The following is a 12,114-nucleotide window of genomic DNA, read 5'->3' on the forward strand; positions in this document are numbered from 1 at the left end:
GATGAAAGAACTTTATGGCTTCTCTTTTGCATTGCAAAATCACCAACATCATTATTTTTTCTCTTTGGGGTCGTTATTAAGTAAAATAAGGGTTACTTGAATACAAGCACTGTCATACTATGACAGTCAATCTGATAACCTAGGAGGATGCTAAGTGACTAATGGGCAGGTGAAACAGGAATGTTTCAGTAAGGAGTGCAAATTAAAACTTCTGGATTATTGGCTGAGATGTATCTAATTCAACAAAGCTACACATTTAGCATGGTTTTATCCCTAGTACTGCAAAAACCAAAACCAAAAATCTTATGGATTTTCTCCTTCCTTTCTTCCTTCTTTTACAGTGCTAAAGATGGATCCCAGGGCCTTCTGCAGGCTAGGCAGGTGCTCTACAACTAAGCTATATACTAGCCCTTAAATTTTTCTGTTGAATATTTTCAGACAGTGACTGAACACAGGTACCTAAAACTATGCAAAACTTCTTGAATATGGGGAGGACTAATGGAGCATAAATATTTATATACTTTTTTTTAAAGAGAAGAATTTTATTTAAATTTTTAAAATTTTTACTTGTAGATGGACGTAATACCTTTATTTTATTTATTTATGTGTTGCTGAGGATCGAACCCAGTGCCTCAATGTGAGGCCAGTGCTCTACCACTGAGCTACAATCCCAGCCCTGAAATATTTATATACTTTTAATTGAAGGTCTAAAAGATAGTTGAGATAATTTTTTTTTTTTATAGTTTTGAGGATTGAGCCCAGAGGTGCCCTACTACAGACCTATATCCCCAGCCTTTTTTCTATTTTATTTAGAGACACAGTCTTGCTAAGTAGCCAAGGTTGGCCTTGAACTTGAGATCTTTCTGCCTCAACTTTCTGAGTAGTGGGATGTGCCCAGTGAGATTATTTTTTTCCTACTTACATGTAAAAATGTTCAAATTAATTTTTTCAGTTAAAAATAAAAGTTCATGGTTTAGCGTGGTAGAGCACTTGCCTACCATGTGCAAGGCCCTGAGTTCAGTTTGTAGCACTGAAAAAAAAATAGCATTTCAATACAAAGCTGAAATCTGGAAAACCTATATCCCTACCCAGTTATATGTTCTTCTCTCTGTTTGTCATTGTCATTTGCACTGAAGCATTGTCATAGAATCTTCTTTCTGGCCTTTGGATGTTGCTGATTACTATGTAGAATCATGAGACAAAAATGGGAGAATTAATTTTTTCAGATAAACTTTCAAACATTTTGTCTGCTACAAGTCTATGCCTGTTCTTTAACACTCTGTGGGGCTGGGGTTGTGTCATTTGTTCTGAAGTTCTATTTGTGAAAGTGACATGCAGAGAATGTTGCTAAATTGAAATTGCTACTTAAGGCAATAATTTTATTTGTTTCTGCCTTAAGTCTTAAAGAAAAGTTTAATTAAAAGATGTTAGTGGGCTGGGGTTGAAGCTCAGTGGTAGAGGCACTTGCCTGGCACTTGTGAGGCACTGGGTTCGATCTTCAGCACCACATAAAATAAAATAAAATAAAATAAAGCTATTGTGTTCATCTACAACTAAAAATATATTTTTAAATGATGTTCTCAGGGCTGGGGTTGTGGCTCAGTGGTAGAGTGCTCGCCTAGCACCTATGAGGTTCTGGGTTTGATCCTCAACACCACATAAAAATAAATAAAATAAAGATATTGTGTCTGTCTACAACTAAAAAAAAAAAAACTTTTTAAAAAATGTTTTCAGACAAGAAATCTATAAATAAAGAGTCTACGGAAAATAGATGTAAATGAAGTTTGAAGGGACAGCAATATTTGGGGCAGCATTGTGATGTATAGATTGTATGAATATATTTTTTTACCTAATTAAGCCATTTTATAAAAGGTGACTGTTGATAATTTAATCAGATATGAATGGCTGAGTGCTGTGGCACACCCTTATAATCCCAGCTATTTGGTAGGCCTTTATTTATTTTTATGTGGTGCTGAGAATCCAATCCAGTGCCTCACACATGCTAGGCCAGCACTCTGCCACTGTGCCACAACCCCAATGCCCTCAGTGACTTAGAGAGACCCTATCTACAAATGAAAATTAAAAGGGCTGGGGATGTGGCTCAGTGATTACATGCCCTTGGGTTAAATCCCCTAGTGCCAAAAAAAAAAAAAAAAAAAAATCACTGATCTAGTAACCTTGTCTGATAATAGATAATAAGAATCCCATCTCAAAATGGTTCCTGGCTGAGGCAGGAGGATTGCATATTTAAAGCCAGCCTCAGCATCTTAGCAAGGCCCTAAGCAACTTAGACATTGTCTCAAAATAAAAGATGCACTGGGGATGTGGCTTAGTGGCTAAATACCCCTGGGTTCAATCCCTAGGACCAAAAAATAATAACACTTATAGAAGAAAGTGTAGGAGTAAAATGGCTTTACGACTTTGAGATCAGCAAAGATTTCTTTAATACAGACGACAAAGTGCTCAACATTAGAGGACAGGAGGACAGGATGAAACTGGTCATCAGAAGGTTCCCTGAGATAGAAAATTATTGGGCAATAAAAAGAAATGGACTGGGCTGGGGATGTGGCTCAAGCGGTAGTGCGCTTGCCTGGCATGGGTGCGGCCCAGGTTCGATCCTCAGCACCACATACAAACAAAGACGTTGTGTCTGCCGAAAACTAAAAAAAATAAATAAATATTAAAAAAAAAAAAGAAATGGACTGCTGAGACACAACACAATATGGATAATCTCAAAAAAGAATGCTGAGGGCCGGGGATGTGGCTCAAGCGGTAGCACGCTCGCCTGGCATGTGCACAGCGCTGGGTTCAATCCTCAGCACCGCATACAAATAACGATGTTGTGTCTGCCGAAAACTAAACAATAAATATTAAAAAATTCTCTCTTTCTCTTTAAAAAAAAAAAAAGAATGCTGAGTGAAAGATGTCAGACAGAGGGTACAAACTATATGATTTAATTGATATAAAATTCTGCAAAATACACTTAGGGATAGGGAGTGTGTCCATTAAGGCAGGACCAGAGGGAGGAACTCCAGAGGGGCCTGAGGTAACTTTGGGGGAAGTTTGTTCACTATTTTGTTTATGGTGATTTTTTTTTTGACGGGAGTTTATTTATTTATTCATCCATTCATACACTGATATCCATCTTTTCACAGGTATTATTGGTTTCCAAGTTCATTTTCTTTTATTAAAATATTTTTTTTTAGTTGTAGTTGGACACAATACCCTCATTTCACTTATTTATTTTTATGTAGTACTGAGGATTGAACCTAGATCTCGCACGTGCAAAGCGATCGTTCTACCACTGAGCCACAACCCCAGCCCTAAAATATCTTTATATTTTGAGTAGAAAGACATTATTTGGAAGATTCACCTGCATTAGGGAAACTTAATTTTTAGCCATATAAAAAATATCAGATGAATTGGATAATTGAATGAGGGGGATATGTCCAAGGAGCATCCATTATAACTCTGCTGAGATGGGACCTGGCCTGCCCATTGGCCTGGCAGAAGCCCTGACTGGGATGTGGGATACACTGCCAGTGTCTGTGGTGATTTTAAAGTTACATATATATGTGACACAAATTTTACATTTGCTATATCCTGCCTACATCCAGTTTTACTTCAGTAAAGCTATTTTTATTTATTTTTTTTTTTATTAATTTTTTTTTATGGTGCTGGGGATTGAATCCAGGGCCTTGTGCATGTGAAGCAAACACTTTACCAACTGAGCTATATCCCCAGCCCCCCGTAAAGCTATTTTTATTGTGGAAATAAACAAGGACTTCCCAGATGAGAATAGGCAAAGGCCATTTGGAGCAAGAGAATCACCTGCCATCACTTGTATTTGGGTAGACAGAGGAACAGGAAAGGTTCATAGTAGAAAAGAGGGAAGGCTTTAGGTGTGCCTTGCCTGAAGGCATTTGGCATGGGGAAGCTGCAAGGGGGTCAACTAGAAGTAAGGCATCCTGTGTCACTGGTTAGGGGTGCACATTTGGCTTTCTCTGGTTAGTCCTAAATTGGAAATGGGACAAAAATTAGGGCATTAATCTAGTCCTGGCTGTTTGGGGGCTAATTGTAATAGTGGTTATTATTAGGCTACCTTAATGTATTGTGAGAGATAATCTGATTTCTAGATTGGTTACTGCAGATAGTAGGCTGACTTTCTGGCCTAGCTACTGAAGTTATTAGGCTGGTTTAATGGTCTGGTTGCTGCAGGTGTGGACCGAGTTTTTACATTTATAGACCAGCTTTTGTAAATTGGTATATCCATCAGAAACATACCAACCATCAGATTCCATAACAATGGCAAGCCACATCTGGGGAAGATATGTATCCAACAAAATACTTATATCTAGAATATATTTTTGAAACTCCACTAAGAAAAATCCAATATAAAATGGGCAACAAGCTTGAACTAGCCCTTCAAAAAAGATGGTGTCTAAACAGCTCATCAGCATGTAAAAGAATACTAATAATTTTGAGACAGGGTCTAGCTAATTAGGGAAATGCAGATTAGGTGGGGTAATACTGTAGCCTTGTTACAATGGCTAAAGTTTAAAATTTAGCAGTACTGAGTGGTGGTGTAGATTTGAAGCAAATGGAACTGTCATACCCTTCTGGTATGATTTAAATTTGTATAGATGCAGCATAAGTGTTTGGCAGTGTCTATTAAAACTGAACATAGAGAGGCTGGGAATGGAGCTCAGTAGTAGAGCTCTTGTTTAGCATTTGCAATGTCCTGGATTTAGATTATCAGCACCACAAGAAAAACAAAACAAAAAACTAAATATAGATACTCTCGGTGGCCCAGCATTAACACCCTTGGCTTCACCTCTGATAGCAATGAATGTTTAGACACACACAAGAATAAAATAATTAAAAATAGGAAACAATCCAAGTGTTTATCAAAAGTAGAATGCTATTTATTTATTTTGGTTCCAGGGATTGAACTCAGGGTCTCTTTACCACTGAGCTACATCCCTAGTACTTTTTGGTTTTTATTTTGAGACAGGGTCTGGCTAAGTTGCTGAGGGGCTCACCAAATTGCTGCACTAACCTGTAATTTGTGATCTTTCCAAATCCAAACTAGCCTCAGCAATTTAATGGATCTATTCCTTGTCCTCCCATATCACTAGGAATACTGGTGTGGACCACCACACCCGGCTCCAGTTTACTTTATTTTTTCTTGGGGGATTGAATCTAGGATCTCTTGCTTGCTGAGTATGTACTCTATCACTGAGCTAGACTCCCAGCTCCAGTAGAATTTATCTTAGAACTCGTGCTGTATTTATTTATTTATTATTTATTGATGGACCTTTATTTATTTATTTATTTATTTTTTTTTTGGTGGTGGTGGGGATTGAACTCAGGGACCTTTATTTATTTATATTCGGTACTGAGAATCGAACCCAGTGCCTCACACATGCTAGGCAAGCGCTCTACCACTGAGCCACAATCCCAGCCCCCACTTGTGCTGTATTTATGAAATAAAGTATTATATAGCAAGGAAAAGGAATAAAGTACTGCTATATGTAGCAATACAGATGAGTCTTTTGGACATAATATTGAGTAAAAGACACTTGATATTATTTAATTATAAGAAATTTAACAGGATTGTTTGTTGATTTGGCTCAGTAGTAAGGTGCTTGCTCATTATACACAAGGCTTGGAGTTCAATCCCCAGCACTGCAAGGGAAAACAAAATTAAACAGACAGAATTAGCTTATGGTACAGTAAAGGTCAGAGTAATGATTACCTTTTGTTGTCTTTATTATCTGGGGTGGAGGTGGGTACAAGGAAGCCTTCTGGAATATCGACCTGTAACTTGATCTGGATTGTGGTTATGCAGGCATAACATGTAAAGATGCTTATTAAGGGCTGGGCTATAGCTCATTGGTGGAGCATTTGCCTAGCACGTGTGAGGCACTAGGTTCAGTTTTCAGCACCATATAAGAATAAATAAGATAAAGGTAATGTGTCCATTTACAACTAAAACTATTTTAAAAAGGTATTTGTGGGGCTGGGGATGTGGCTCAAGCGGTAGCGCGCTCGCCTGGCATTCGTGCGGCCCGGGTTCGATCCTCAGCACCACATACAAACAAAGATGTTGTGTCCGCCGAAAACTAAAAAATAAATATTAAAAAAAAAATTCTCTCTCTCTACCTCTATCTCTCTCACTCTCTCTTTAAAAAAAAAAAAAAAGGTATTTGTTAAGTTTTCGATCCAAGATTTGTGCAATTCACTACTGTAAGTTGTTTCTCAATACATTTCTTTCTTCCTTTCTTTTTTTTTTTTTTTTTTTTGTACTGGGAATTGAACCCACAGGAGGGGCATTTAACCACTAAGCCACATCCCTAGCCCTTTTTTTTTTTTAAAAAAAATATACTTTAGGGCTGGGGATGTGGCTCAAGCGGTAGCGCGCTCGCCTGGCATGCGTGCGGCCCGGGTTCGATCCTCAGCACCACATACAAACAAAGATGTTGTGTCTGCCGAAAAACTAAAAATAAATAAATAAATAAATATTTAAAAAAAAAAAAAAAAAATATACTTTAGTTTGAAATAGGGTCTCACTGAGTTGCTTAGGGCCTTGCTAAATTGCTGAGGCTGGCTTTGAACTCGATCCTCCTGCCTCAGCCTCCTGAGCCATGGGATTACAGGTGTATGCCAGAGCGCCTGGCTAATACGCTACTTTTTAACTCGTACTCATTATTTTCTGTTTCATCTCTCTCCTTTTGTTTACTCCTTCCCTTCAATCCCATTCCCCTCTGGCTTTCCTATTCTGTTGTTAAATGAAACTTATTATCTCACTTTTAAGTTATTCTTGTTTAAAACCCTGGCACTGGGCTGCAGTTGTGGCTCAGTTGCCTCAGCATGTGTGAGGCACGAGGCTTGATCCTCAGCACCACATAAGAATACATAAATAAAGGCAACTACAACTAAAAAAATAAATATTTAAAAATAAATTTAAAAAATAAACAAAGTAAAGTTATTGAAATAAATAAATAAATAAACCTTGGCACCCCATGTCCCCTTTTTGCAATCAGTCTTTAAATCCTATCAGCACTTACTTCAAAATCACTCCTATCTCTACTGTTTTCAAAGCTTGCTTGTACTAGAATTTTAACTGTGACAGTCCTGAATTATTGCTCAGGGCCTGCCTTTCTACAGTGCTGTTCTGTGGAGATGACCACACCTCTCACAGCCTTGAGTGGGATTCATCTCTAGCCTTCTAGATGTAGACCAGACTCCAGCATCACATTCAGGACTCTGGTGTGGTGCCAACAACTGTATCACTTCCTCAGACACTGGCAGTCTTTGGAAAATTGGAGCACTTAGTACTTCAAAACCCATTTGGCTTTCTGTTACTTTGACCTCTTTTGTTCATGTTCTTCGTTCCCTAAGTGCCTTCTTCCTCATCATTACCTCATTACCATTATAACCAGGGGGTTGTTTATAATGTGCTTCGTGAAATCCAGGAATCCCCATTAAATTATCTATAAGTATTCCCATATGTGCATTTTCTGGAGCAAGGGCTTTTTTGGCCATCATATTCTCAGAAAGGGTCTGTAACCCCAAAAAGTTAGTTTGATTTAATGGCCTTCTAAAGTGAAGTAAATTTAATTCATTTTGTGTTGCTTTAGCAAAGTTTTTATCTCATTAAAACTTAGTCCTAAAACCAAGGTGGTGGCTGCACACCTGAAATCCTAGCAACTCAGGAAGCTGAAGTAAGAGATTAACAAATTCCAGGCCAGCCTGGGCAGCATAGCGAGACCCTGTGACACCAAGGACCAGGGATGTAGTTCAATAGTAGAGCATTTGCAAAGTACACACAAGATTCTGGGTTTAATCCCCAGTGCCATCAAACAAGCAACTTAGTTATGAATACACTGAGTAATAAAGCATTTTAGAAAAGTTATGTTAAGTGCAGAGTTTCAAAATCAGGTAAAATGTCCTTATTATTTTATGTTCCTCAATATATTTCTTTGTGTGGAATTTAGTTTCTCAAGAGACAGTATCTTAATATTTTCCATTGTGGATCTTAGTTAAAGGAAATTTTCCCCTCCCAATTCCACATGACTGTTGTACAGAGAATAGACTACTATATCTGTGTTCGTTGATGTAACAATCCCTTTTTAAAGGTATTGGTCATGTTTTCATCACTTCTTTTTTTCTTTTTCTTCTCTTATAGATTTCTATAGGCAATGGAAACTGATCTCAATTCCCAGGACAGAAAGGACCTGGACAAGTTCATTAAATTTTTTGCCCTCAAGGTAATACGTCTATACTCTAGAGCTGAGAACTGTTAGAAATAACTTCCATGCTCCTCCCTTTAGAGAATCCTCTTTAGAAATATAGCATAACAGCTTGCAGCTTGCCCATTTTAAGGGATACTTCTGTCTGTTGTAAACCAAACTGTGAAGTATGGGGGTGGTATTGGGGGTGTAACCAAAAAGTAGCTTCCAATTTTCCACAGCTACTTGTTCAAAAAAATTTTTTTGCGAAGCTGTTTGAAGAAATGTCAAACTGTTATGCCAGGTTATTGGCACAATATGTTCCCTTGGGATGGGAACAAAGGCTAAACTGGAATGGGCAGCATTTGGGACGTCTTTCCCTAAGTTTCACTAATACAGAAGTGTCCAACTTTATTTATTGATCCCTGCTTGATAAATAGAGAATCAGAAATGGATTTTGAATGCTATATTTTTCCTGAATCCAAAAAATCACTTCCACCTGTATCACCCCTTCCTTACAACAATAGCCATGCCAGAAAAATCCATGCTGTCGATTTTGGATGTAAAATTATACGGAAGATGTATGCCATATGGGCTAAGTGATATGAATAATTGTGGAATTCTTGTTTTAAATCTACTATGATGACATAAGTTTGGTACCGTGAATATTTAAATCCCCAGTTGGACTTATTTATGAATATGAACGTCATAGCTACCACATGTAGCACTTCTTCTGCCATGTGAGATGTTACATAGATCAAGCCTCGAGCTCTAATGCCTATTATTGGTTGGCACTCTTTCCTCAGGAATGTTTATAATATTGTTTTTGTGTTTATTTTTATTTCTGCTGTTAGGATTCTATTTTTTCCTGAAGTATATAGTTATCAATTGCTGATTAATAGGCATCTCTTTATCTGTGCATTGGTAGGGTTTTAACCCTGATTAAGGAACCAGTCCGTTTAATACTCTTCCTTTTTTGTTTGTTTTTCTTTTCAGACAGTTCAAGTGATTGTCCAGGCACGACTTGGTGAAAAGATTTGCACTCGTTCATCTTCTTCCCCAACGGGTTCAGATTGGGTAAAATTTCTTCTTTGGGGGAATTTATACTATGGTTTTTGTCAGAAGGAATGAATGTAAACTTCTCAAGTACAGTAATAAGGCATGCTGTTTATAGTATTACTAAACCATACCATTAAAATATCTAGTTCCATTTGATGTATTCACATGGAAGGTATATTCCTTATTGAAATTAGTCCTGAATTTATTTGGTTCTTGACTTTCTGCTTTCGGAGATGAAAGGCTTAGTCCTTAGAAGATAAAAATTATGGCTGTTACCTAATCCTTGTAATAGGTAACTAACCTTTTCAACCTGAGATCTGGGGCTTTGATGCCAGCTGTGCCTTATGGGGAAGGGAGAAGTGCATGTATGTTTCCCATAATCAGCCCAAGCAATATCTGCATGACCGGCACGCTGCTTTGTATTCCTGCAGTGCTCCTCCATAGTGCTTCACACAATATAGTCCCTTTTGTCTTCTAGTTCAATTTAGCAATCAAAGACATCCCGGAGGTTACACATGAGGCCAAGAAGGCACTGGCAGGGCAGCTGCCCGCCGTGGGGCGGTCCATGTGTGTGGAGATCTCACTCAAGACTTCTGAGGTAAGTAAGGCAGTGGCTGCGATGGGGTCTTCACGCCGCACTCAAGGCTCCCCACCCTCTGGTTCCAATTCATTTCTCAACTTATTCCTGTACCTTTCCTCTCTGAACTTCTCATCATTTTCCTAAGGGGCCTTATTGGAGACTCGTTTGTTTTGCAGTGCTGGGGACAGAGCCCAGGGCCTCACATATGTTAGCCAAGTGCTCTACCATGGAACTACACCCTCAGTCCAAGGGTTGTGATTTTTGTACTTATTATTCCAGCAATATGGAGCAGACTCTTTGTTGCCCTCTTCTTCATATGACATTTCTACTCATCCTTCAACTGACATGCTCTAGAAAATTTCCCTTTTGAGGGCTGGGGTTGTGGCTCAGTGGTAGAGAGTTTGCCTAGCATGCACGAGGCATTGGATTTGATCCTCAGCACCACATAATTGTAAGATAGGGATATTGTGTCCACCTAAAACTAAAGAATGAATATTAAAAAAAAATTTAAAAAAGAAAAGAAAATCTCCCTTTTGGGGGAGAGGTAACTGCTCTCCTTAGACTTCCTATGGTACTTTGTTTATATTTGGTTCCAATATAATTTGCTATATTGTGAGTTTTAAAAATTGTCTTTGTTGGGCTAGGGTTGTGACTCAAAGTAGAGCGCTCGCCCAACACGTGTGAGGCCCTGGGTTCGATCTCAGCACTACATAAAAATAAATAAAATAAAGATATTGTGCCCAACTACAACTAAAAAAATAAATATTTAAAAAAAATTGTCTTTGTTCACCCTAATCCATTATAGGATTGAGGCAAATATCGTTTTCATGAGTGTTTTTTGCTTTTGTTTGTTTGGTGGTGCTGGGGATTGAACCCAGGGCCTCATGCACGTGAGGCAAGTGCTCTACCACAGAGCCACATCCCCAGCTCTTTTTGAGACAGAGTTTTGCCAAGTTGCGATCCTCCTGCCTCAGCCTTCCTACTTGCTAGAATTATAGGCATGCGTCATCTTGCCTGGCTATTCTAGCATGTTTATTAATGTATTTCCACTAGTAGATTATGAAGCTTTATGATATAATAAAAGGCAAATGGAGTTTGGAGCTGTTCATAGATAAGTTTAGTTCCCAGCTGAGCGAATTTTGCTAGTTTACTTAACCCTGCCCTCATAAACACCACCAAAGTGACACTGCACTTCACAGTCTTGCAGGGCTATAATATTTTTTTCATTGAATCCTTAGTTTTAAACTGTTTCCCTTGACATATAATAGGAATCAACACATGTTCCTGTTGCTCATGTTCTAACCACTCTTATTCTTAAGATCAATAGCTATGTCATTCATATATCCTTATGTTTTTGAGATTTTTATGAAATGAGGCAGAATATAAATAATCACTTGTGTCCTCAGGACCAAGCATAGTGTCTGGGACAGCATGTAGTCAGCTTTCAAGATTTGTGGTGGTGGGGGGGTACTGGGGACTGAACACAGGGCCTTAGGTATGATAATCAAATATTCTAACACTGGGCTGCTACCCCAGCCCTAAGAACTTTTTTTTCCCTTACTTTTGGTACCAGGATTGAACCCAGGGGCACTTAACCACCAAGTCACATTCCCAGTCCTTTTTACTTTTATTTTGAGATAAGATCTCACCAAGTTAGTTAGGGCTTCGCTAAATTGCTGAGGCTGGCCTCAAACTTGTGATCCTCTTGCCCAAGCCTCCTCAGTTGCTGGGACTACAGGGGTGTGTCAACACGCTGTGTGTTAGTTTTTCTGAAGGGTGGTTTGGAAATACATCAAAAGTCTTAACTAAGGGTAGTAGCACTCTCCTGATAACCCAGGAGAGTGAGGCAGGATGAAGCTGAGCAGGATGATGGCAAATTTGAGACCAGCCTCAGCATTTTAGTAAGACCCTGTCTGAAAATAAAAAAAATAAATAAATGGGGCTGGGATAGTAGCTCAGGACTGGTACTGAGTTTAATGCCCAGTACCCCCCCCCAAAAAAAAAAAATACAAGTGATAAAATAGTGTGTATAGGGCTGGGGTTATGGCTCAGTGGTGGAGCGCTTGCCTAGCACATGTGAGGCACTGGGTTTGATCCTCAGTACCTCATAAAAAATAAATAAATAAAAATAAAGTTATTATGTCCAACTATGACTAAATTTAAAAAAAAAATAGTATACATAAATGTGATCCAACTTTTTAGAAAAGCAACTGGTTAAATAGGTTGACATTTGTTTTTATT

The 12,114-nt window shown here is 38.5% G+C and overlaps 1 protein-coding gene and 1 non-coding gene across 17 annotated transcripts in view; one reads left to right on the top strand and one right to left on the bottom strand.

Moving 5' to 3' along the window:
* The window catches only part of Atg13 (autophagy related 13), a 50,269-nt gene that overhangs the window by 18,269 nt on the left and 19,886 nt on the right, over nt 1–12,114 (top strand). For all 16 annotated transcript variants that reach the window (XM_046457234.2, XM_046457216.2, XM_046457242.2 and 13 more), the window contains 3 exons: nt 8,192–8,273; nt 9,231–9,311; nt 9,772–9,891. In XM_046457234.2, coding sequence (XP_046313190.1) covers nt 8,205–8,273; nt 9,231–9,311; nt 9,772–9,891 — 270 coding nt within the window. In that variant the 5' untranslated portion in view covers nt 8,192–8,204. The remainder of the gene's footprint in view (nt 1–8,191; nt 8,274–9,230; nt 9,312–9,771; nt 9,892–12,114) is intronic.
* On the bottom strand, nt 10,727–10,798 carry Trnav-cac (transfer RNA valine (anticodon CAC)). The gene has a single exon. It is a non-coding gene; the product is annotated as a tRNA-Val (tRNA).

This window comes from Marmota monax, unplaced genomic scaffold (genome assembly GCF_021218885.2).
Source record: "Marmota monax isolate L192 unplaced genomic scaffold, Marmota_monax_Labrador192_F-V1.1 WCK01_AAM20220418_F8-fsc00047, whole genome shotgun sequence".
Classification (NCBI taxonomy): Eukaryota; Metazoa; Chordata; class Mammalia; order Rodentia; family Sciuridae; genus Marmota; species Marmota monax.